We start from the raw sequence: 27,742 nt of genomic DNA, 5'->3' as shown, positions 1-27,742 counted from the left end.
AAAGATCCCGATTAATTTAATTGCTTTCAAAGTTTGATTAATAAGTAAAAAGACTGTAAATTCATATAATTGTATGTTACTTTATGAGGTTATACTTAAAATAATTATTTTAAATTGTTTAGTTATTTTTTCCTTATTTATGCACCACTAAGCGTTATGCTTAGCGCGTTGTTTTTCCATCGCGTAGGTACAGAAGACCCACCACAGCTGCAATAAAGCCTAGACAGGACTTGAGCAGATCTGCTACAGTGTAGATTGTCACCTCATCAGTCATTTTGGTAGGCTCATGTATATCTAGATTTTACATTTTGGTATTATATGTAATTAAATGATGTAAATAATTTTGGATTGTATATAAATTGTAAATATTGTACCTGACTCTATATGAATTAAATGAGTTATTTTATTTTTCTTGAAAAATTTATATGAGCAAATAAGATATGATGTGATGAATGAATAAATGAAATGGTTATAAATTGTTTTAACAGGTAACTGTAAAACCCGCCATGCAATAATTAAAAATAGAGGAGACTCTGTTTGGATCTCCATAAAAATAAAATGGGATAAAAAAATAAAAAAAAAATTTCTATACGTAAAATAATATAATTAAATTAATACGGTATAAGACAGGATAAAATGGGGAGCTCTGGCATCGAATGTAGCACGCCTCACTCAACTATACTGTAGACCGGGTGCGGGGTGTTACAAAGTGTCAGGCGTGCACGAGAAGGAAGAAAGAAGAAGGAAAAATGGGCCGATTCGATTCAATCGGCCCCATCCAATTCAGTTTGATTGGCCAGTTTGATTTAAGATATCCAAAATTAAATTTTTACTCTAACTTGGGACTAAAATAAGGCTCGAAAATTCCAAAAAAAATTCAAAAAATTCAAAAAGACTTTTGGAGTTTAAATATATTTTTAGTTTTGACACGTGATCTTTAAATTAATTTTTTTTAAAAAAATCAATAAAACTTATTGTCGTAAGAAAATCAAACCCAATTTTTAAAATTCATAAAAATTCCAAATAAATTTTCATAATTTTAATATAATAAAATATTAATATTTATATATAAAATAATTATTTAAAAATTATGGGTGTTATAAATTTAGTCTTAGACATATTGTATAAATATTAAATACAGCCTTAAAAAATAATAAATATTGCCTTCATCTTAATTACTAATAATTAATTTGTATTAATATTAAGGGCTAATTAAAAAAATTATTCTTAAATTTATGTGGTTTTTAGCAGTTAGGTGTTGCAACTTTCAATTATTTCATTTTTATTTTGTAGAGCTACTTCAATTAAATTTTTAAAAACTATAATATAATGAATTTTGGTCATATTTGATATGAAGTAATTAATATTGTAATTCAATTGTTATTAAATTGTTATATTGTTTGATAATATTAAAAAAATAATGTAATAAAATGATAATTATAATCAATTATATTTAAAATAACGTAATGATTAAATGTAATCATAATTATTTATTTTAATTGTCTTCATTTATTGTCAACGTTGTATTAGACTACGATCATCATTTTATCACCACTATCACCACCATCCTCATACCACCATAGCTATTAACAACTCTCCCACTTGACTATCGTTATCACTATTTAATCAATCTCATCACCATCTGACCTCAACAATCATCATTACCTCACCTTGTACTATTATCACCTAACCATTATTGTCACTACCACTATTTAGTTACCACTATTTAGTTACCATTATCACTCGACTACTAATTATTATAACTATTATCTCTTATTATTAATATTATAAATAAATTAAATATTAAAATTATATTACTTAATTAATTATATTAAATCACATTACATTCTAATAAAGGTAACCTAAGATACTCCCATTATTTTTATGATTGTGTAAAGTAGAAGAAATTTAACTTGAAATTAGTACAGTGAAGTATTGAAAAAAAAAAGGGCGAATTACGCTACACTGTAGCAGGGTCAGTATGTTTAAAATTCAAAATTCTCCCTTGGTCCCCAAGTGTATTCTTTTCTATATGTAGGTCCCTCCACCAGCAGTGTCAACGAATTTGCAACACTATCTATTCTCTCTGCAATTTACATACACTCAATTGGATTACACTGAAAATAAATAAATAAATAAATAAATAAGCATCATTTTAAAACTTAACAATGTAACTTGCCTTGTTGAGGGTTGAAAGTATTGAAGGTTGAGAATGTTGAGGGCGGCGAGATTTGCTAAGGGTTGAGAGAGTGCTTCTTAGCTTTTGAGTGTCAAGTGGGTGTCATGGGTTTTTATTTTGTACATTGGTGGGGAGACACCCGAGGGACTTATTTGAATTTTCCATAAATCAACCCTTATACTCTTGTTTGAATTTTCCATAAACCAACCCTCATACTATTGGCATATCTCTGTTTGCATGCCGTCTTATACTTTTAATAAGTATTAAACCCTATTTGATAATATTAATTATTCTAGTAGCTGTTAACTATTTTAGTAGTTATCAATTATTTTACTAACTATTTGCTGTTAGATATAATTATTAGTAGTTAGTAGTTTATATAGTAATTTAAATCAAAAGTATTCAGTAAAAATAACTATTGAAATTAGTTATTAAATATAAAAATAGTGATATCATCTTATTGATCATTATTAAAATACTCTCTTCACCTTTAAAAGTTATAAGCTTTTTAATAACTATTCCCTCATTCTTTAAATACTTTTATAAATATCATGTCACGAAATAATATAAATAAGAGAGGTAATATTTTAACTATGATCAAAATATTAAATACTACTTTAAAAACTGTTATTGAACAAAATCTTGATATTCTACACAAACTCATATTTTCATAGTATGACAGAGATTCATAAACTTTTTTAATTATTTACCGACACTCATTCTGTTTGCTTTATTAGTTACCAAAGATAATTAGGAATGAAATGATTTATTAGTTAACAATGATAATTGTAAAAATAAACAGATCAATTGGTAGTTATGAATAGAATTCAATAAAAAGAAAACGAAGTTTAAGTTGTCTTTTTTCCCTAATTAAGCCTAGTATTAACTGGGGCCTTCTAGAAATTCTGTTAAAAATAAGGGATTTTCTTAAAAATTGTCCTTTTCGTAAAATATTGGGGAAATACCAACAAATAATACTATATTAGATATCTTGCAACAAACGTTCTCCCTCCAACTACCATTGACCAACATCATGTACTAATCAATAACACAACGTATCCAGACCGTCCAATTAGTGGGACCGTTTTATCCAAAAGAATCGATCACATGCAGTTGCTGGTGGACGAAGCACGGAATAATCACCCATGACGGTTCCCATTTTTGTATCTTTTACTCATCATAAAACAAGCTCCACCGAAACAATTTCAATTCAAATCCCATTTTCTCTCTCAAATCAATCGAAAAAATCCCCTAAATTCTGCGGTTTGGAAACCCTAGAGCTGCGCCTGTATCCATGGAGATGATTCACTGCAAGGCGATTGCATCCATCTTCCTTTTATCGATTACTCTGATCTTGCCTTTTGCCCAAGCCACCGATGTCAAGTATTGCAGTGAGTCTCTCTGATAAACCCTGAAAACCTTATTTTTGTAATTTTTCAGTTTATCTCTCAGTGATTATCGTCAAAGAGAAATTTGCAATATTTGTAATTTTGTTTAACCTTTTTTTTATGGCTGATACAGATGGGAAAACTGATTATGATGTTAAGGTGAAAGCAGTGGAGATATCGCCGAATCCAGTTGCTAGAGGGCAGCCAGCTACCTTCAGTATCTCTGCAACCACAGGTTGATTGTTTTGTAATGATTGTTGACTTGGTTTTCTTGTGATTTTATAGATTATCCTAAAACAGTAGCTGGGGATACTTTACTTGATATTGCTATGTTTTATTTTAATTTGATAATGTGGAATTGGCTTTCTCTTCGTGAATTATGTGAACTGCTTATCATTCTTTTTGTTCTTGAAATAATTGCTTTGGTAAGTGTTTTATTAGTGTCACACACACACACACACACACACACAATCACAAACACATGTATATACACTTTAAAAATGTTCTAAATGAAACTATGCGTCTGTGTAATGAATATGGTAGCACCTATGGCTTTTTTGTCTCCATATGAATGGAAATTGGCCGTCTGCTACCTTTGGTGGCAGGAATTCCTTGTTGGATTCAGGATGGGGCACAGATTCCTCATCAGAGCAGGATAAAATTCTTATATCTATGTTTTCATTTATTTGATAGAATAATCAGTTAATGTGGCAACATAGTCTGTAGTACTTGAATATGTATGCACATATATGGAAGTCAATGTTTCTTGTTAGGATGACCTAAAAAACAAGGTAGTGAGAACTTGCTAATCCATCAAGAATATGTACTTGAGAAAAAGAAACATATTATTATGTTATTATCATAAACCCTTTTTAACTGTAATTGCAAGTCTTTCTTTTTTTATTGAAAGATTGCTAGTTGTTGTTGCTTTATGATAATGCTATTAGAGAAAGGTAATAGCATTTTTAACAAATAAATACAAGTTTTAAGTGCTCATGCATTTAGGTTTTATTTAATATAATGTAATAGAAGTTGTAATGTGATATAGTACTTACAAAAATTTATATAATCACTTTATTACTCATTTTTACTTTTCCCACCAACACAACTCTCACCCCTTCCCTGCACAGCCATCACAATCACCACCACCACCCAGATGCCACAATTGCTGTTTTGTTGCCACCACTACAACCACTGCCAAATAAATTAAAAGTCGAAACAAAAACTATTACATTCATTTTCTTTTATTTGTGCAACCAAACATAGGAACAGAACGACCTTTATATTTTACTATTTTACATTTATCATTCCATTGTATCTTACCAATACTGGTGTTTTAAGTTATGACACTAGCTGTGTTTTGCCACTTTGCCACAATGCTGGATGCAGATGAAGCAATCTCTGGAGGCAAATTGGTGATTGACGTTGCATACTTCGGATGGCACATTCATAGTGAGACTCATGACCTTTGCGAAGAGACATCCTGCCCTGTGTCTGATGGTGATTTCTTAGTGTCCCACTCACAAGTTTTACCAGGATTCACTCCACCAGTAAGTCACTCATACAAAATGTTCACATATGAAATTATTATGTGGATTGAAAATTGCTAAAAAAATTAAGCTTAGAACTCTATCTGGACTAACCAAGCACTAGACACTACCTCATTTGAAAAGCACATTGGATCGCTGCAAAATAGGATTTGTCATTTCGAGGAAATAATTTTTCTTTGGAAAAGCTATTTTATTTATAACACTTTTCTGAGATATGATTTGTTTTGTGCTATTTGGGTGTAACACTGAAAATCTGCTAAAAATTATCTAGCATTTGAAGTAGATTGGAGAGGAAATTATTTTCTTTCAATAAAGAAAACCTTGATATTTCTCTGACTGACCTAAAACTTGATATTTTTTCCATTTCCATTATTAGTCGAATAGGAGAGAAAATACACCAAAAAGGGGTTAATCATGGTGTTCTCAGGCCAATGGTGACGACTAGCTGTGACCATTTCTTAGTTTGTCTTTAACCAATAAAATATGCATATCAAATACTGGAAAGTGAAGGAAAATATTTTCCACTAACTAAACAGAGCTGTAGTTGCTTAAATTGTTACCTTGAAATGAACCGCCCATTATTAAATTTTTTATGATGCATGGTTGTTGCTTTTAGTTAATTTATCAACCTCCTGATGAGTTGTGCTACTTAGAGATTGTTGATTTGATTCACACTCATGGGGACACACACACACACACACACACACACACACATATGTATGGTTATGATACATACACACGTACATATATTATGTGCTCGTTGTTCGCTGATTGGTGTATAAAATTGTACTTATAATTAAGCAGCTATAAAACAATTTCTTCAACAAGGAAGTCTGGCGTATTAAGAACTAAGAATAAACTCAGATCTGCCTTAATTCACTAAATCCCCATCCCTCCATGGTGCAACAACCGGAGCTGTGAGTGTCAGCAAACTATTGCAATTGTTTAGCTGTTATCTAGTGCTGAAGGATTTTAGGCTTGGTGTGCCTTGATACTGTAATCCTGTTAGAAAATAGGTTGTGACGTAAACTGCTCAGGAGGTTCTTATATTCAGGTCTTTGTCAGCTGTTTAAATTTCTTGGAACCTTGGGCAAATAATTCATAAGGCCAGGATAGAGGCATGGTTTCTCGAGAGTGAAAACCAATATAAGCTGGAGGATGGATCCCTTAAGATTGGTGTGTTAATTTTACCTGTCAAGTATCCCTTGCCAAAAAATCCTTTCCATCCTTTTTCACTTTCTTTTCCTGATCAAAACAATGGCAGAAAGAAATAGCTTGGTTGGTTTAATGGCCTCTTTTGGCTTAAGATGCATAGAGCTCACCATTACTTTCGAAAGTCAAATGGCTGGTAGAAGATACATCTTTTTCATCAGTACAAGACTCAATCAATCATGGACTAGCTACTTCTCTTCATATTCTTTGTGAGTCTTGTATTTGATCCTTTATATGAAAGCACTAAACGATAGCTATTTTTGCAAATTTCATATCTTGCCTGCAATCATAGATGAATAGATGTTTCAGCTGTGCTTATCCTTCTTCAAGAAGCACGGCTGGCCTCCTAGTTTCTCATATCAACAGAAATCGGACTCCTAATTTTAGTTTTATTGATGGATTGATCCTCCTGCTAAACCTGCTTTTCCTCTTATAATTCCTATACCCTGAACTTCCTTATATTTTCTCCCTCTAATAAATTGAACACTAATAACAGAGAAAGGCCTAGGACAGAATACTATAAATCTTGCTTTGTTATTCTATATTCTCTGGTCCATCTTTAGTTTACTACATAAATAAGTTATTGACTATTGGTCTTCAAATAGTTGTGGGTTCCAAAGTTTACTTGTACAACTCCTTAGCAGATATATTCAACATTGTGTTTACCTGTAGACTTTTCAATTGACCTTAGTTTGTCAGCAATATGTGCTATATTTGGATATACAGACTATGAGTTTTAAAATGTTTGATGCAATATAGTTGTGTTTGTCATCAAAGAAAAGGAATGAATTTACTTTGATCTACCTTGATTCATGTCCCTAATCATTATTGGTTTCTGCAGGGTTCATACTCTCTTAAGATGAAGATGTATGATGGTAAAAACCATGAACTAACTTGCATTGGATTTGACTTCAGTATTGGGTTGGCATCACCCGTTGCAGATAGTTAAGCACCTGAAGATTTGCTGAGTCTATTATCACCATGGAAATAGCATGTACAAAGAAATCTCTATATCTTGTACCTTGCTGCTACTTTACCTTTATTGCTACAGTTTGTTGTGTAATATGTGAATCTTAAGCTTTCATGAGATTAGGACTAATGCAGTGGTTACTTTTATTGAGGATCTACTGTAAATGTCCATTCTTTCTCCCCTTAACATATGGTATGATTGCATGATAATGGCCGTCTATATGTCAATTTGAAAGTATCCTCCTGCATTAAGGTAGGTGGGAGAGCAAAAGCGTACAGTAGTTGGCAGTGATCCTTTAATGATCAAATGTCTGGTGTGGATATCTGTTTGCCTATTGGAGTAGGATCATAAATCAGATGTGAGAACACGAGGGAGTATTGATCCCTGTACTCGCTTGAAAGACTGTCACCCTATTATATTGGATTGTGCCGTGTGCTTTGATACGGATTTGCATAAGGGATTTGATTTATGGATTGCTTTCCCATATAGTTGCAGATGCTAAAAAGTATAACTTGGAAATTAATATATTTATGCGTATCATGAACATTATCATAGAAGGAGACTAATTAGGAAGGAGCAGGATAAGAGGAGGATCGGGGTTGGTACTTGGAATGTTGGATTACTTACAGGAAAATTAATGGAGCTTATGGATACCTTGGAAAGGAGAATGGTGAATATTGCTTGCATTCAGGAGACTAAATAGGTAGGAGAGAAAAGTAAGGAAGTGGGTAATTCAGGGTACAAACTGTGGTTTACCGGAAATAAGAGAAACAAGAACGGAGTGGGCATAATCATAGACAAGATATTGAAAGACACAGTAATAGCTGTGAAAAGAGTAAGAGATAGAATTATACTAGTAAATCTAGTACTAGAAGGAGAAACAATAAATATAGTTAGTGCTTATGCCCAACAAATAGGACTAGACAGTGAGAGTAAATAAAGGTTTTGGGAAGATATGGATAATTTAATGCAAAGCATACTGAATGAAGAGAATGTTTTCATTGGTGGAGATTTGAATGGACATGTAGGAAGTGATAGACAAGGTTATGAGAATGTTCATGGAGGTTTTGGTTTTGGCAGGCGAAATAAGGAGGAAAAAAGCATCCTGGATTTTGCTACGGCATACGACCTAATACTAGCAATTACCTACTTTATAAAAAGAGAGTCACATTTAGTGACTTTCAAAAGTGGGCAACATAGAAACCAAATCGACTTTCTCTTAACCAGGAAGACAAATAGAGCTCTATGCAAGGATTGCAAGGTCATTCCAGGAGAGGCTTTAACAAGTCAACATCGGTTGGTGGTCTTAGATGTCAAGTTTAGGAACAATTCAAATAAGGTCAGAAGAAACAGTGTAGCTCGAACAAAGTGGTGAGAGTTCAAAAGAGTAAAGCAAGTGAAGTTCAAAAATGAGCTTCTCGAGTCCGAAATATGGAAGCTGGATATGGAGGCCAATGATATGTGGATACAAATGGCATCAAAGATTAGAGAAGTAGCTAGAAAAGTACTTGGAGAGTCTAAAGGACATGGACCACCCTCAAAAGAGAGATGGTGGTGGAATGAGAAAGTACAAAAGGCAGTGAAGAGAAAAAGAGAATAGTATAAAAAATTACCTAAATGTGATAATAATGAGGCATATGAACAGTACAAGATAGCAAAGAAGAGGTAAAAAAGGCAGTTAGTCAAGCAAGAGCACAGGCCTTTGAAAAGTTATATGAGAAACTTGGAACTAAAGAAGGAGAGAAAGATATTTATAGATTAGCAAGGAGGAGAGAAAGAAAATGTCAAGATCTCAATCAAGTTAGGTGCATTAAAGATAAAGAAGGAAAAGTGTTGGTGAAAGATAAGGACATTAAAGAAAGATGGAGAAATTATTTTAACGATCTCTTTAATAATAGTCAAAATTGTAATAGCGTGAATATAAATTATAGAACAATAGAAAAGAATGTGAATTTTACTAGAATGATTAGATCTTTAGAAGTAAAGAAAGCACTTAAAAGAATGAAAATGGGTAAAGCCTGTGGACCCGATGAAATACCAATTGAAGTGTGGAAGTGTTTGGGAGATATGGGAGTGGCATGGTTAACTAAATTATTTAATAAGATTCTAAACTCAAAGAAAATGCCTGATGAATGGAGGAGGAGTATTTTAGTACCTATTTTTAAAAATAAGGGAGACATGCAGAGTTGCTCAAACTATAAGAGAATTAAACTCATAAGTCATACTATGAAGTTGTATGAGAGAGTTGTGGAGCATCGACTACGTCATGATACTTCTATCTCTCTCAATCAATTTGGTTTCTTGCCTGGTCGTTCAACTATGGAAGCGATCTTTCTCATTAGAAGCTTGATGGAGAAATATAGAGATGTGAAGAAAGATCTACACATGGTTTTTATTAATTTGGAGAAGGCTTATGATAGTGTTCCAAGAAATGTCTTATGGAATGTGTTAGAACAAAAGAGGTTATCTATTAGATACATACAAGTGTTGAAAGATATGTATGAAGGAGCAACTACTATTGTGCGGACAATGGGAGGAGACACAAGAGATTTTCCAATCTCAATTGGATTACACCAAGGATCAGCCATAAGCCCTTACCTTTTTGCATTAGTTTTAGATGAATTGACGAAACATATACAAGAGAGTATTCCTTGGTGCATGATGTTTGTGGATGATATTGTTCTGATAGATGAGACACGAGAAGGAGTTTATATAAAGCTAGAGCTTTGGAGAAGTACTCTAGAGTCAAAGGGTTTTAAGTTAAGTAGAACGAAAACAGAATATATGCATTGCAAGTTCAGTGAAAGCCAAACTGGTGATAGGGAAGGAGTTAATTTGAATGGAGTGGTACTGTCCCAAAGTAATCACTTTAAATATCTAGGCTCAGTCCTCTAAGTAGATGGGGGATGTGAGGAGGATGTTAATCATAGGATTAAAGCCGGATGGTTGAAGTGGAGACGTGCCACAGGAGTTTATGTGATCGTAAGATTCCCAATAAGTTGAAAGGAAAATTTTACTGTACAGCCATACGACCGGCTATGTTATATGGTAGTGAGTGTTGGGCACTGAAAGAGTCGTATACGTCTAAGATAAGAGTTACAGAGATGAGAATGTTAAGGTGGATGAGTGGCCATACTAGACTAGATAAAGTCCGTAATGAGAGTATTAGAGACAAGGTAAGAATGGTGCCAACTGAAGATAAGTTGAGAGAAGGGAGATTGAATTGGTTTGGTCATGTGAAGCGTAGACATACGGAGGCTCCAGTTAGACAAGTAGAGCACATTAGGTTAGATGATAGAAAGAAAAAAAAGGGATAGACCTAAATTAACTTGGAGGAGAGTAATACAATATGACCTAGAAGTATTACACATCTCTGAGGATTTAACTCAAAATCGTTTAGAGTGGAGAAAGCGAATCTATATAGACGATCCCAAATTTTTGAGATAAAGACTTAGTTGAGTTGAGTATGCGTATCATGAACATAAACTCAATATCTACCTAATGAGTCTTGAACTATTCCATGCAATTTCAAGCAAAGTGTTAGCACAGATTTGTTATAACCAAGATATTTCCTCCAATCTTATCGTAGTCCCGTCGACATGTGGGACTCACTCGATTTGGTAAACATGATTGACGTCCCAAAGGGTTCATGTATGGAGAATTATAAAAATAAATAAATAGGTGATAAAGGTAAAGTCCAATCGCTCAAAGCTGCTTTTTCATTTTTGGTATTGGACCTTGACCTTTGGCACGCCTTGTCTGCATTGATTCAGCTCAGCTCCTTTAGAGGCCATTCCATTGGTTCTACACCACCAATCAAACTCTGCCTCATCAAGGCATCAAGGACATAGTAAATCATGAGGGGGTGTCTCAGTCGTTTTGAAATGAAAAAGCACGCCTCATTCACACCATCTTTCAGGTCTTACCCTCGTACCTTCATAGGGCACCAAAAATTGTTGGTCAAGGGGTCAGTGCACTCAAATAGGGTGGGGAATCACCATGGACACCACGCACACAACCCCCACCACAACCACCCCCCACCCCCCACAAAAAAAAAATCGATGATGTGATCAATTCATAACTTTAAAAAGCAACCAACAGGGAGCTTTTTCAGTCTTTCACTTCTCAGCCATTGGAAACCGAAAGAGAAGCCTCCTTAACCTGCTCATTCCCTCTACTAATTTCTTCCCCTGATCAAATGCTGCTTCTGATCACATGCCATCCAGTTTTTTGAGTAGGCAAACACAAGACATGAAATCAATGAAGGGAAGATTCCTGAAGAAATTGAGGCTCATTCCATCTATACACACACTCAAACCTGGTCTGGTTTCTCACCTGGGCTCCACAGACAAGTTCTCCAATCAGAAAGTACAAATTCCACCAGTTTACATACAAGAAGATCACAAGATAAACAATCTCCCACAAGCTATAACGTGCAACATTGGTGTATCGGAAAATTTCACAGAACTAAAAGATGAAGAAACTGAATCAGAACTCCATTTTTGCGACAAGGAGAAAATTACACCCTTTACAGTGTTCGATGACAAAGTGCACGCCATAGATAATTTGGAGTCCCCAGTCTCCTCAGAGATCACCATGGAGTATGATACTGCTAATGAAGCTGAGATGGGTGCTGAAGAATATCCATCTCTTTCACATTTTGAAGAGAAATGTCCTCCTGAAGGAAGCGAGTCTGTAATTCTGTACACAACAAGTTTAAGAAGTATAAGAAAGACATTTGAGGACTGCCACACAGTTCTGTTTTTGCTGGAAAGTTTCAAAGTTGAGTTCTGCGAGAGGGATGTTTCGATGCACTTGGAATATAGGGAAGAACTATGGAAGATATTAGGTGGGAGAGTGATCCCTCCAAGGCTTTTCATCAAGGGAAGATACATAGGGGGAGCTGATGACGTGGTTAGCTTGCACGAGCTAGGGAAGCTAAAGAAGCTCTTGGAAGGGATACCAAAAGTCCTGTCTAATAGCCCTTGTGCTGGCTGTGGCAACAAAAGGTTTGTAGTTTGCTTCAATTGCAATGGAAGTCGCAAGGTCCTCAATGATGGGGAGAATGATCAAGTGCATATTATTAGATGCCCTGAGTGCAACGAAAATGGATTGATTAAATGCACCATTTGCTGCTGATGAGAATAAGTTTTGGCAGGCTATTATTGTTTCCTTCTGCTCTTTCTTGATTTTGTAATGTATTAATTCTCTCTTCTTTCCTAATATATTCTCTGAATTTTGATGTCAGGTTATCATCTTTTAACTTGTAGATTATTCAATGGCTGCGTACGTTAATTAAGTGCCATGATATTTCAGCTGCTATATATATATATATATATATTCCATCATATTCTTGTACCCTTTCTTGATCTTTTGATGTTTTAATAGCAAGCCTCTCTGACTTTTTTCTTGATCTCTATAAATTTCATCATCTTGATGAAAATTCTTACTAAAAATTTGAAATTTTTCACAATTAACATTCTTAAAGAATATGACTATCAATCTACTTTCATATGTTAAAAAAGAAAGAAAGAAGGATGATGAGGGTGGAGAGAGAATCTATTGAAAGGATTATGTGAGGAATGTGGAGCCTAGTGAATTTGAAATTAAATAATTATTAAGATAAGTTTCGAATAATGAGTTGTGAAGAAGATGCACATGGCTATCCAAAACATACAAGAAAAAGTTACTGGTTGGTATCAAAAAGCTTGAGTGGTGCAATAAAGGAAGGGGTGAACTCATTATGAAGCATCCATGCCAAACCCTTTTTCTAGAGTCAATTGGCAGTTTTCTTGTGTGGATAATTGGGGTAATAATCTGGGCTTTTTTTCCTTCTTTGTTTTTTCTTTTTTTTTTTTTTTTGGTAGATACATTTTCCTTCTTTCTTTAATTCTTCTTATGTGCCCTCTACTGCTAAATGGATATTGAACATTAGGAATGTCCGTCAAGGTCATTGAATTTAATCGAAGAATTGTATTGAATTGAATTTATTTTTTTTTGTTTTAATTCGTTTAATTTTTCATTATTAAGAATTGAATCATAACATTATTAAAATCTTATTGAATCCATATCAATTGAAATCAAACCAAGAACCAATTTTATATATTATATATATATATATATATATATATATATATATATATATATATATTATTTTTTATTTCTTTATCTTTTGTTTTCTTAATAACTCTAAATATAAAAACAATAAATTACCTTATAATATTATATATTTTATTATTATATGATATGATATATTTAATCCTAAATTATATATATTTTATAATATAATCAAAAGTTATATAATTGAAAAATAATTAAAAGACATATCATATAATATATTATATATTATTAATCAAATTTTAAAGTTTAAATGATAATTTAGGTATAACTTTTCATAGAATAACTTTTCATAGAAACAATATGATTGGATCAAGAATTGAAATTCAAATTGAAATTGTATCAAATTAATCAAAATTGAAACATTAAGAAATTAAATCAAATCTAACTAAAATTTCAATTCAAATTTTAATTTTTAGCAATTTCTAAATTGCAACTAACTACACACCCTATTGAACATGACACGAATAAGAGAATTTGAGTTAGTATTAGTATCATAATCATATCATCATATTCTAATATAAAATAATTATTAATTTTTTTAACACAAAAAATAAACTCATTAAGAACTAACAAGCCTGCAAATCCCAGTACAATAAATTTAAAACTTCAACAGGAGAATTATGAGGCAGGTGTTCTCTCATGTCAGAATCAACAGCCAAATTAGCAAGCATATCAATTACCTTGTTCGCTTCTTTGGCGATGCTTCAGCTCCACATGCCCAGATGATTCAATAAGGAAAGAGTTTACCTTTCTTTAATATTAGACCACTTGTAAATATATTTAAATATAAATTTCATGTTTCAGATATTTATATTTGAACTTGATGAGTATATTATCCCGCATTAATTTGAAATAAAGTAATTATAATAGATATAAGACTTAGACAAATCGTTTTTTTCGAATTAATTTTTGAGGTAGAGATAAGGCTCAGTTCAACACATTTTCACAAAATTATTATTCTCGCATGACATAAAAACAAAATATATATATTGTTTATGAATCTTTAATGTGTTTTTATATTCATTATAATTTTTAAAAACATGACTGATAAATTATCATTTAAAGAAAAAACAATTAAACAAATATTATCTTCTTGGTGTTCATCTGATAATATCTTATCAAAGATAATATATATTGGTGAGTGAACGTAGAATTTAGATGGGTTATGTATGGATAAAACCTTTTCATTTTATATTTCGAATTTTTTTTTAAATTGTAACTATCAAAATTTGAACTCTTAATTTTAAACATAAATTAGCATTTTTACATATTAAAACTTATCTAATCATTATAAAAGAAATAAAGCAAGCATTTAATTTATCTTCTAATTAGTTAAATTTATTTATAAATAAAAAACTTATAAATAAATTAGTATTTGGTTTGATTTATAAGTTAAAAAAAATATTTAAAATAAATAAGAAATTATAAGTAAGAATATTTTACTTATAACTTATCTACTTATTTTGAAACTACTCTTTAACTATATTATTCTAATAATTTTTAAAAATATCATATTCTATTTTAACAACTATAACACTTAATTACATATCATTAATTCTTGATAATTTTAACCAATTAAATTACTTTTAAACATATTTTAATTAAATACTTAAACTGTTTAAAAGTTATTTTTAAGTAATTTTACTTAATAATTAATTACTTATTTTTAATTTGATTCATAAGTTAAAAAATATATTATATATTTTAAATCAAAAATTAAAAGTAAAAAGCGAAACTAAATACTCTCTTGTTATTAACTCAATGGTACCAAAGTTGTCTCCAAATCTATGATCTCTCTAGTTTGAGCCTTAGTAAGAGCCAATGATAAAAAAAAAAAAAAAGGAAAATAATTAATTTATCTCATCATACATACATAAAAAATAAGACATAATAATTATTTATCTTATATTATACTCTATTATCTATTTCATATCATTTGGTCCCTCCCACTGAAAAATAATTTATAGAAACAAGCTATTTTTTACTTCATATCTTCATCATTTATTGATAAGCAAGAAGCCAAATTTTCCTAATAAGCAAGAGAGGGAGGGAAAAAAAAAATACCAATTGAGCATAACCTGATTGAAAAGTTCTCGAGTTTGAATTTTCTCATCTATCTATTTTAAAATATTGAGATACGACCGGCTATATTATATGATAGTGAGTGTTGGGTATTGAAAGAGTCGTATGCATCTAAGATAAGAGTTGCAGAAATGAGAATATTGAGGTGGATGAGTGGCCATACTAGACTAGATAAAATCCGTAATGAGAGTATTAGAGAAAAGGTAGGAGTGGTTCCAATTGAAGATAAGTTGAGAGAAAGGAGATTGAGGTGGTTTGGTCATGTGAAGCATAGACATGCGGAGGCTCCAGTTAGACAAGTAGAGCACATTAGGTTAGAGGATAGAAAGAAAAAAATGGGTAGACCTAAATTGACTTGGAGGAGAGTAGTACAACATGACCTAGAAGCATTACACATTTCGAAGGATTTAACCCAAAATTGTTCAGAGTGGAGAAAGCGAATCCATATAGCCGACCCCAAATTTTTGGGATAAAGGCTTAGTTGAGTTGAGTTGAGTTGAGTTGTATCCATTTTAAAATATTCATCTTTATAACGCAAAAAAAAAAGAGTTATCTCTTTTCTATATAGTTCATTAATTATTATCTAATTTATTGTGTCGGCAATTAAAAAAAAAAGTTAGATAAGGGATAGAAACCTTAGTCGTGATCCTTCAAAGGATAATTCTAATAGAGGAATTATCACACATGAAAAAAAGCAGCAAAATATGTGAAATTCCAAGAAGCAGACAGAAAGTAACATGACATCAAAATATAGACACTAGTGGTGGCCTGGGACCAGAAATGAAGAGAAGAGAAGCCTATCTTCTGCAGAGAGCTAAAGCATGAGCAAGATTAAAGAACACAGAGAGTTAATGGCCAGCCTTGAAGAAGGCCCATCTCTTACCTAATAAAACATTGAACCTACTCATTGAAGGGGGTCCTTGGCTCATGTGCAATTGGCTTAACTTTACAGATAATTTTCTAAAAATTCCAGCAATTTTTCCACATTTGTGTTTGAATGGTGGACCTATTGCCTATACCAACCAGGACCACCAAAGCCTAACAAATTTGCACTTCAATAAACATTTAATTAAAATAAAAAGGTTCTCTTTATATTATTTATAATAAAAAATTTCAGTAATAAACTTATTTTTTACTGGAAATATCATGTATTGAAATATTAAAATGTAAATAATATTTAACCCAGGTTAAAAAATTTGGCTGATTTTATGTTTGTCAAAATCAATTGCTATCATTGTCCTTATCACCATGAAGCCCTCTGTATCAAATGGCTAAACAAATATATTAAGAAGTAATTCTTCCATGTACCATACCATGTGTGTGTGCATTTCTTAGATTTAATTTCAAAAAAAAAATACAAGTTGTGATGTGAATAGGTGGGTGCATCGTGGTGTTCCTGCTTCTGGTCTTGAATTCCATATCGCCTAAATAGTGTGTGTGGTATATAAGCGTGTGCATAACTGCCTTTCAATAAGCAATTGTCTGACGGTGTAAGTGTGCACAATAAGTCTTTCTTGTACCATATGTGTACGTATTTCTTGAATTTAATTTAAAAAAAAAAGTATAGAAGATAACAAGTGAAAAAATAAATACTAAAAATGATTTAATTAATTAATTAATTAGACGTTGAGAATTGACTAAATAAATGTTATGAAGAAAAACAAAAAGAGTCGTCTAGCTTTGGAATGTCCACTAGTCTACAATAGACTTTAGAAATATGTGGCCTTTCTAGAAATTTTTTTTTTTTTTCATTAATGCAGTTGCAATTTCGGCTAATGAATTTTGGAATAATTTTTATAGTATATCTCTCAATTTTATTTTATATTTTACTTTTATTTCTTAACTTTAATTTATTACTAAAATATCTCTAAACTTTAATTTTGTTTCACCAGAAATCCCTTTAACCTACAATAACGGATTTTCATATTAAAATATCCCACTAAGCTACAACTCAACGTCTACAAATACAATTTCAGCATTTTCCATTGAATAGGGAATCCTCCTTATGATGGTATTGGTATTTTTATGATATGTCTAGATAATGATTGAAACAGTATTAGTATTTTTATGATATGTCTAGATAATGATTGAAACAGTCTGTGTTTTTTTAGTGCGAGTGGAAAGGAGGCAAAACGCTAATTTCAGTGTTTTTCTAACGTGAAAAGCAGGTTAGAGAAATTTTTATAAAATAAAATTAAAATTTAAAGATTTTTTAGTAACAAATTGATCAAGTTAAGGGACGAAAGTGAAACACAAAGTAAAATTTGGAGACTAATTATAAAAATTAGCCATAAATTTTATTTGGTCATTTAATTAAATATCCATGAAAGTGACTTGTTAATATTCTGCTCACAGGGAAAAGCCCACAGCTGGGGTAGGCAATATTCAAGAGGCAACATATAATATACATGCACAATTACTTTCAGAAAAGGAATAAAATGTACTATAATCCACTAATTTTGATAATAAATATGAAATTAGTGGGTTTTTTTTTTTTTTTTAAATCCTCTCCTTTTGAACAACACAAGGTGTCAGATAGGGAAATTTGGTTGGAATTTGTCCTTTGAAAGGAAGCAGCTGTTGAAAGAATCTTTTCATGCTCTTAAAAGGATACACTTTAAAAGTTGCTCTTTACAGCTTAGAAAATATGGGGCAAAGGAAAGGAATATCTGGCTTCAATCAAAATACTTAGCACATAAACAGAATCCAAAGAATGTTTAAACCATTCAGATTCTCACTACAAAATCTAAAGGTGGATGTCATATTATTGCCTTTCTATAGGAACATGAAATCAGAAAGGAACTGCAAAATGTAACCTATATACCAGTCTGAAAGTTACAAAATCATAGAAGAATTTTTTGAGAAATGTCAAAAAGTTACAAGTACAATGACTTGTAAGGGCTGAAATAGATATTCCAGTGCTGAACAAAACATTATATCACCTATTTCCATGGAAAGAAGAGGCAAAAGCAAATTGGTAGATATCTCAACTAATCACAGACATGGTGCCAAAATGAGAAAAATAGAGTTCCATTTCAAGACCAACTTAGAAGAAACAAAACCCTTTCTCTTGCAAACTTATCAAAAAGCTGATACAGGTTCCTCTTTGTTAATCCCATTCACATCATATGAAATCCGCTAACAAATTAAAACAAGTTAGGCTAATCACACTTCCTAAAATTTACAGCAACTGTCTATGCAGTAACCTCTATTACTGCAACATCAACCGATTCTGCTGGTGCTATCATCACTGCTGCTACTGCTGCTGCTGCATGAGTTTCCGGTAATCCTTGTAAGTGTTGGGTGTAGTGGAACTCAATCTGCAAACGGTGATGAAGAGGTGCTGAAGAAATTAAACCTTTCTTAATATCTGCCTGCAATTCCCGTATTGGAATTGCAGCCAAAAAGCTCTTTATATACTCCTTGCAAGAGTCCTTTCCTTGGCAAATCACCTCCCCTTCCTCCTCGCTTTTCATTGGTTCCTCAGGCTTGATTACTACTGCTCCTGATACAGAGGCCTCCTCCTTTGAGTTCACCTGTTGGTTATTGGGTTCCCCAGCAACAGCCACAATAGGCTGATCACCCATTGTTTTCTCATCTGATAGCTGCGCAACATTAGGCAATTTGCGAATGATTGTATTGCTGTCAAATTTCAAAATGTATGCCTGATCGCACCCCTCATAGAGCCTTTCTCCTAATGTGTCAATGATATAGTAAGCTTCAGGTTCAACCTTGAGGATGAAGAAATGATCATTCCAGCTTACAATATACACCTGAGGTTCATCATTGTTAGGATGTTCTGATCCAGTGCCACTAATCTCATCCCAAATATTATCAAAGGACATGGCACCATGCAAAAAGTCAAATCTTCCCTCATACGTCACATCAGGATGGAAAAATCCAATAAAGGACTTGCCAGGAACAACAGAAAGAGAGCGTATTTTGGCTTGGAGGACAGTTTCAAGGTCAAAGTGCTTGTCTGGGAATTGCTCCCTGTAGGTCTCATTCTCACATAGGTTCCTCCATTCCAGTGATCCTTCTCTAATCAAACTATCGAATTGGGACTTGATAGGCATAATATCATGATTATTCTGAAACCAATCAGCAATGACAGCAACAAGTGCTGTACATGCACTCTCGCCTGCTGCCCTCCCACTTCGCTGATCAATTGAAGCAAAAAAGACCTCTGTTTGAAGCTTCATGTGCCCATCACGACTAATTATATTTTTGTGCTCCCAACTGCCTACAGCAAAATTGTCATCTCCAAAATCAGAAACTGATGATCGATTTGCAGTTGAATCCTCATCTGCTTTATGAGACTGCAAAACAGTTGCCATCATTCAGAACTATAACTTATCCTAGTTGGTATAAGGAATTAACAATAAAAAAAGCCAAGGAATAAATAATCACAAGAATGCCCTGAATCATATTCCAAGATGACCAATGAGGTTCATTTTAAAATAACATCCACTGGAATTAGAACCATTAAAAAAATTCTTTTAAAAAAAAGAAAAAGAAAAAGAAAAAGAAAAAAAAGAACATAACATAATTGAATTACTGATCTTACCCCAAAAGCACCAGCATCATCAGAGCCAAGCTGCCGTCGATCATAATCAATATCATCTCCACCTTCTTCTCCATATGCCTTTTTCAACAATGGCTCTCCTCTGGCCTTGGGCGACCTAAAGCTCAACTTCCTCTTCCTCCAAGGCAGTATGCTACGCTTCGAGCTTTGCAATAGAGATGGCTCAGAGGTTTGAGTTAAATCATCAATGTACGAGCAGCCCACATCTGATTTGCGATTGCTGTAGTACACCCAATCCTCATCTTCATGTTTCCTCGTATCAGAGTAAAATGATCCTCCAGCACAGTTTGCATAAGCCAGTGTGCCATAACTGAATGACTTCCTAACAGTAGAATCCTCCTTGATCTCATCTGATTCTCCTTCCTCAAAATCATCAATTGAATCTGAGTCAAACGGATAGTTATAGTCGCCTTCCTCACTTCTGGCTGAGCACCTGCCTTCACTTCCCTCTTCCTCACGGCAAGCCTTTTTTGCTCTCCTGGTGGAAACATACTCCGTAAAAATCTTTACCTTTCTCAGACCAGCTTTAATTGCAGAAAGCTCATCCTTCTCAGTTGAAACAGTTTCACCTGATTGAGGTGGTGATGAAACAGGAACTATAGCTCTTTGCAATGGCTCTGTGGCTTCTGGAACAGTTCTCAGTTCCAATAAGCCAAGTGATACCTGTATGGTTAATACAAAGTTTGAATAAGTGAATTTTGGGAAGGGGAAATGTGATTGGCACTCAAAAAAAGCAGAGTGGGGGGAAGCTATTGGCACCATCACCTAATAGTGGGAAATTCACTAATAGGTACAGTTCCAATAACACCACCTTCACAAAAAATATGAAAAGCACAAAATCTCATGTTTATGAAATCCAAAGCGATCAAGCAAATCATAAATGTTGAAGGATAAATGCTAAAAACTTGCAGAATCCAGATGGAAATCATAAAAAATTCTAATGCACGTACACAAAGCATGGGCCAAGGCTCAGCTGCACCAGCAGGAAGCAAGAGAGGAAGGCTTAGTTCCAACTCTTTCTGTTCAGCGGTAGAAGCATATTCAGCAAGGTTCAGCAAAGCAGTTCCAACAGCAGGAACCTTGTTCTTTGGACCTCTGTTGGTGCCCTGAATCAGAAAGCAACAGCTTAGTTCTCGCAACAAGGTTATTTTATCAACACCCAAAAACAAATCGGGTTGAAGGAACATAAAAACTTAAGGAACTTCTAATCACACAGACCAGAATTATGCACCATAGAAAAGAATATCAGAAATAAGATAAGAAGAATTGCAACCAAATGATTATAGTTCCAAAATAGCTGAAACCAAAAGCAGCAAAATCAAATGATCATGTTTCAAAAAGATCACATAGAAAATGCTATCAAACAATCCGATCAAACACCTATCTTAAACTATGAACAGGAAGATAAATTCTTTGTCAAACAAGATCAAAAGGATGCAACAGTGAAGAAATATTATTATAACATATCCAAATTTTAAATTCATAAATATAAATTAAGAATCTTTCATCCACTTAAATTGACTACAAAATATAATCAGCAAAACAAAAATAAAAGTCTGTAACTGCAGAAATAGACACTAATCTTCACATATCTATATTCTTCAATCACAATCCACTTCTGCCTTGATAGCTGGCAACCCAAACAAAACAACAAAAACATGAAGAAAAGAAGAAGAATTTTTAATGCTATAAACTCAACCCAAAAATATTCATCCATGAAATTCACCAGTCGCAAGTCTCCCAACACCCAACGAAAAAAAGGAAGGATAAAAGACACACTCTCTAATAAAAATGGCAAAGAGAGAAGGAAAAGCAAACCCACATTGAAGACTGTAAAGGCGATCTCCCAAGGATGAAACACATTCTCCTTCTGAGGCGATAGAGTACACAGACTCTGAAACTCCTCGTCCCACTCAACAACGCCGTTGTCCCCACCAAAAAACTCAACTTCTTTGGTGAAATTCGTCTTTACCGTACGCCTCAAAGAACTCAGCGCAAATTTCGGACCCTTCCATCGAATCTCCACCGTTAATTTGTCCAACCTTTTTTCCTTGTCCTCTCCACCCTCCGGCACCAGATCCCACCCCTCCATCCTCCGGACCACCAGCCTCACCTGGTACTTCCGAGGACCAGACAGCGGCCAAGGCCGCCACCTCATCATCTTCACCACCATTCCTCAAGAATCTCCAAAATAAAAAAGCACAACAACAACAACAACAAACCTCAAAATCTCCAAATTCAAAACAATCCAAAAATCTTCAAAATTTTTCTTTTCTTTCTCTTTCTCCACCTTTCAAACAAGTTAATGAAAAATGAAAGCGAAAACCAAATTCAATGGTTGTCTCTTAGGATTTTAGTGAGAGAGAAGGAGAAGAGAATATGCCGTTATTTGGGGAATGGATTTTCAAAAGAAAAAATAAGAGTTATTACTCAGAGACAGAGAGAAGAAATAAAAAGCGGGTCTTTATCTAAGAGACAAAACAGTGCAGGGCGTTGGGTTAGAGAAAAAGAGACAAATTAGAAGTTAACTATGGTTAAGACAACAAGAACAAAAGTGGGTTAGGGTTAAAAGTGGTGGTGGAGTGCTGCTGGTGGTGGTCGCGGTCGTGGTGGGGGAGTGACAGGAGAGCAGAGGAGAGCTTTTCGGGTCCGCAGACTTGGAAGCTATCCCGTGTGTAACGGCGTATCTACCAGCTATATTAGTTTGACTTCTATCTATCATCAATTCTTTTTTTTTTTTTTTTTTTTATCATAAAGAAAATGAGCTTTCTGAGTATATCGATCAATATCTTTTAAGTTAAAGTTTGCAATAAAATAATTTTATTTTAGCCTCTAATTAATCTCTCATACAAAATCTATTACTAAATCATAATAAATTATCAAAGGATCACAAAAATAAATTATTCACAATCAATACACTCGTTCACTGTATATCAATAATCAATGTAAATATAGAATTAAATTAAAATCAGATACTTTTAACTTTCATGACTTATAATGAAGTCATTGCATTCGATAGTTATCATTAATTTTATTTCTTACGCGTTAGATAAATTTATGATTATATTTTTAAAAAATATATATTAGATTATTCAAATGAATTTTAATTTTTTTATATATAATATATGTTTTTCTTTTAATATTATGCTAATTGATTTAATTTCAATTAAAAATCATTTCTACTTCATAATTTCAAAAAGTTAGGGAAATAAGAGAAAACGGTGAGTAGTGGCAATGGCGGTGAGAGGGAGAAAAAGTGACAGTGACAAATGGTGGGGTGGCGTAAGGTTGGAAAGCAGAAATTATATAATATTTATATTATATTTGTCAACATGTAATTGGATTTTATTTTATATTATATATTTACATAAAATAATAGGATAAAATTTAGAAAGAATGTTAAAAAAAAAATACCTGTAGTTTTGCCGATTAACTATTTAATAAAAAATATTTTATATTTATGCGCCATCAGCAAATAAAGAAAATTATTTAAATAACATTTAAAATAGGTATTGTAAATTATAATTTAATTTTTAAATTTTATAAATTATTTTTATTCTTTAAAATAATTTTTTTAATTAAAAAAATGAAAATTTTTTATTTTAAGTATAAAAATTAATTTAATTAAATTTTTATAAAATTAAAACAGGATAATGAATTTTGACTTTTTGAGTTTGTAGGGCAGAGAAATCATCATTGCTATATCTAACTTTGAGGCTAAAACATTAATTGTTGGACACTTACCAATTTTCTCATGTTGTAATCAGCCTGATCAACACCTAGCCTAAGACAATATTTAATTTCAAAATATAATTTAAAGTGCAATTGTCAAACTCACAATTAAGGATTCTCCTTTCCTTTTTAACTAATAAATAAACATTTTTAGATTGCCCAAATTAACTATCAAATAAAAAAAAATACTCTTTAGATAAAAAAAAATAAAAAATAAAAAAAAACTCTTAAATCTCTATTTCTTTTATAAAAAATAATTTATATATTTTAAAAATAATAAAAAATATTTTATAGTATTTAATTATAATATTAAACTAATAATATCGATTTATATTTTATATATATATATATAAAAATAAATAGTTTACTTAATAAAATTATCAAGATTTAAAATGTAACGACTCTTTTCTAACCTACTGGATAGTAATGTCCACTTTGACCCATCAAATCTCACGATTTTGTCCCTTAAACTTCTTTTTTGAAGTCTAAAAGCGCGTTATCCAGGTTATAAGTCTTGCCACTTATATAGCCTATTACTTTCCCTTCACTTTTTGACGTGGGACTCGATTCATTCTTGTCCCTTACCCTGAACTTCAAGCAACACCCAGCCCTTTATTGCAGTGTTCTATATGTGGCCACTGCCATTTCGAAGAGGCAGATTGTTACATAAAAAAAAATTTTAATTTTTTTCTTTAATCAAAAAATTATTTTTTATTAATTATTTTTTTGAGTGTTTCAAATATTAAAAAATATAAATTTTTTCCTTAAAATAAATGAGTTTAAAAGGTATAAAATTTGAAATTATGAATTGATCGAAATGTGCTAATTTTGATTTATTATTTTATCCAATATTTTTAAAAAATAGATCGAACTTTTTTTAGATAAATTAAATAGAAAATCTATTCAATAACCGATTAAATCTAGTTTGGATTTTTTTTATTTTTATTTTAAAAATTACCAATAAGATAAAATCAAATTGAAGTAATTAAATGGGTGATATTAATCAAATAACTAACTCATTTAATTTCAAAAACATTATCTTCAAACATTTTACTAGTAATCCAATCCACATTGATAACGCTTTATCCCAGAATTCAAATTTCTAAAAAATTAAAAAATTAAAAAAGAAAATTGATAATTTATAGCATTCCTCATCCAAGCAAATAAAAAATTTATTGAATTATAATGTACGTATGGATAATCACCATCTTGTCGTTATACTTGGGAGGTTATTTCTGGCCTTCATGCCACCAACCATCAAAATCTTTAATTTATTTGGTCGTATGAGCATTAAATACTTTGAATTTTCTCCAATTAGTATTGGCATTCGACCTACGTACATTATCTACTACATTAATGAAAAATAGACTGGACGATTAAGAATTTACTTCTTGATGTATCTTATCGTGAATTTAAATCTCACCAATTATTATTAAAAATTTTTATGAATAATAATGCGTAAGCCTATAAATTTTCAATAGTATGTAAGCTCTCCCAAATATTGGAATGGGATACCTCTCTTATCCATAATTTTTTTTTTTTTTTTTTTGTAAAAAACAAAACATTATCTACCACTTTTAGTATATATCAATATACATCACATAAATAAGAATTGAATTAATTATTTTAAGATCAGGTCCATTTTATTTAATTTTCTCATATGAAGATTATGATATGAGCAATAAATTTCCTCTTATTATTACTATTATTATTATTATTATTTATATAATATGTGTAGGTCTATAAATTCATATCATCTTAATTATTTTATCCGATATAGGAATGCATTATGCATAATATATACTCACTCAGCTATGAATTTTTTAACATGCAATACTAAAAATTTGATTATAAGCACTTGGTGTTTATGAGTTATTTTTGGTTTATAAGAGATTAAAATTTTAAATAGTTATATATTTAGTTAAAGTGTTTGTAAGTGATAGATAAGTAGTTGATAATTTTGATTAAAAAAGAAAGTTTATAAATATATTTATTATTGAAATAACTAAAAAGATGCTAAATTATTTTTATCAAATAATAAATTACATTAGCTTAATATTTTTATAATATTTTAAAATATATTTTAATCACATTAAAATATAATTTAATTTTAATATTAAATTAAATAAATAAATAATTTATAGACAAATATTTTATTAAAATTAACAAGAAATAATTTTTAAATTTATTAAAATTAATGTAAAAAAATAAAATTTTTAACATAAAGGTGAAAAAAATGCAATAAAGATATATAATGTAATTATAAAATAAAATGAGGGTAGTAAATTAAAATATTGAGACAAACTAACTTATAAGCATAAAAATAAAAAGTCCCTATCCGTTAGTTTTTTTTTTTTTACTTTATAAGCACAGTTTTTAAGCTTTAAAAATAAATGGATCATTTTAAAATTATAATTTATAAATCAGTTTAATTGGTTTATAAGTTAAGAAATCATATTATATTATGTGAAATAATTAAGATGATTAAAAAAAATTAGCCATATGTGTAGCACACTATTAATCAAAACAAAATGAAAAACAAAAGGGTTCAATCTTCTCTCACACTCACCCAATGCCATGTAAGTCTTGAATCTTAAGGCTAATTGTCATTTTGGGCAGCACCACTGGCTATTATGATTCTGCTCAGTGCTCAGGTTACTTGAATCATTCTTGCCAGTTTGTTATATATATATAACTTCATTTAAAATTTAATAAATAAATAAAAATTCAATTTGATTTGAGAACTTTTTAAATGGCATAAATCAAATTGTTTTGATGTTCACAATTGTGTATTTTTTTTTCCCATCAATTGTGTATTTTAAGCATTAAGCTCTTTTCAGTTGATTCTCCTGCCAATCATATGAAATGATTACTCAATAATAATAATAATTTAATTAGCATTTAATGATTAATTTTATCTATTAATATATATACATATATAAACTCATAGCTCTATCATCGTTGCGTAAAGAAACTAGAAAAATATAAAGTTTTCACATTCATCGCAGAAATGACAATAGATCGAGTATTTATAAATATTTAATTTGACCCGATATTAATAAGATAAATTTAAAAATTATATAATTAAGTTTTGAATGAATTTAAATTTAAAGAATAATATTGATAATAAGATCAAGTTAAGCTTAAATTTTATGTTGGATATCTATTATTAGAATTTATTTATATAATTAATAAAATAAATATAAAATATATTTTTTTATAATAATATTTAAATATATATATATTTTAAATAAATAAAAATTAAACATTTTATAAAATTATTAATTTTTTAAAATATAAATTATTAATAAAAAATACTTTTTACATAAATTATTAATTTAAATATATAAAATTAAATAAATTTAGATTTTTTCAGCTATATTTTTAATTGTTGAATTTAGAAGCTGATTACAAAAAGATTGCACTTAATTAACAACATAATTAATAAAATTAATTAAAAAAATTAATATTTCTCAAAAAATCCAAAGGAACTGCTGGCTTTGACTCAGAATTCCCATGGAATCATCCCTTCAAAGTTTTGACTGATTCATATGATATAATAAATATATTTAAATAGGATTTGTTTGTAAGTGATTTGTCTTATTCTTTTGATACTGCAAATTCTCATTACACTTTTGTCAAAAAGTAATTTTATTTTTTCAATTCTTACAAAAGGAAATCCAAATTCCTTTTCAACATAATTGATTGAATATTATTTTAGAGTCTTTTCATATTTATTTATTAATTTTTCATTCATAATTATAAATTAGTAATCTATGTAATTTAAAGTAATTTATAAATTTTAAATATAGACTGAATTATTTATTTATAATAATTTTTTAATTAATAAATTAAATTTATAAATTAAAAGTATAAGTTAGAATGTTTAATTTTTCATTTTAATATTTATAAATATTAATTTTA

At 31.1% G+C, this 27,742-nt stretch overlaps 3 protein-coding genes across 3 annotated transcripts; 2 read left to right on the top strand and 1 right to left on the bottom strand.

The window, feature by feature from the left end:
• Positions 1–3,342: 3,342 nt before the first annotated feature.
• LOC110642391 (uncharacterized) lies at positions 3,343–7,456 on the top strand. The gene is made up of 4 exons (XM_021794433.2): positions 3,343–3,570; positions 3,701–3,802; positions 4,957–5,117; positions 7,171–7,456. Exons 1-4 carry the CDS (start codon positions 3,474–3,476, stop codon positions 7,276–7,278), a joined length of 468 nt encoding a protein of 155 aa, XP_021650125.2. The 5' UTR covers positions 3,343–3,473; the 3' UTR covers positions 7,279–7,456.
• Positions 7,457–10,797: 3,341 nt separating this feature from the next.
• Positions 10,798–12,578, top strand: LOC110642389 (uncharacterized). Its single transcript, XM_058147356.1, has one exon. It carries the CDS (start codon positions 11,515–11,517, stop codon positions 12,436–12,438), a length of 924 nt encoding a protein of 307 aa, XP_058003339.1. The 5' UTR covers positions 10,798–11,514; the 3' UTR covers positions 12,439–12,578.
• Positions 12,579–18,515: 5,937 nt separating this feature from the next.
• On the bottom strand, positions 18,516–22,747 carry LOC110642390 (uncharacterized). Its single transcript, XM_021794432.2, has 4 exons — positions 21,909–22,747; positions 21,037–21,192; positions 20,069–20,749; positions 18,516–19,820 (listed from the first exon to the last, which is right to left on the bottom strand). The coding sequence occupies exons 1-4, from the start codon at positions 22,257–22,259 to the stop codon at positions 18,696–18,698; spliced, it is 2,313 nt and encodes a 770-aa protein (XP_021650124.2). The 5' UTR covers positions 22,260–22,747; the 3' UTR covers positions 18,516–18,695.
• Positions 22,748–27,742: the final 4,995 nt, after the last annotated feature.

The sequence above is a fragment of the Hevea brasiliensis genome, chromosome 5, assembly GCF_030052815.1.
Source record: "Hevea brasiliensis isolate MT/VB/25A 57/8 chromosome 5, ASM3005281v1, whole genome shotgun sequence".
Taxonomy (NCBI): domain Eukaryota; kingdom Viridiplantae; phylum Streptophyta; class Magnoliopsida; order Malpighiales; family Euphorbiaceae; genus Hevea; species Hevea brasiliensis.
The sequence above is the reverse complement of the archived record's forward strand: the minus strand, read 5'-3'. Positions and strand labels throughout refer to the sequence as shown.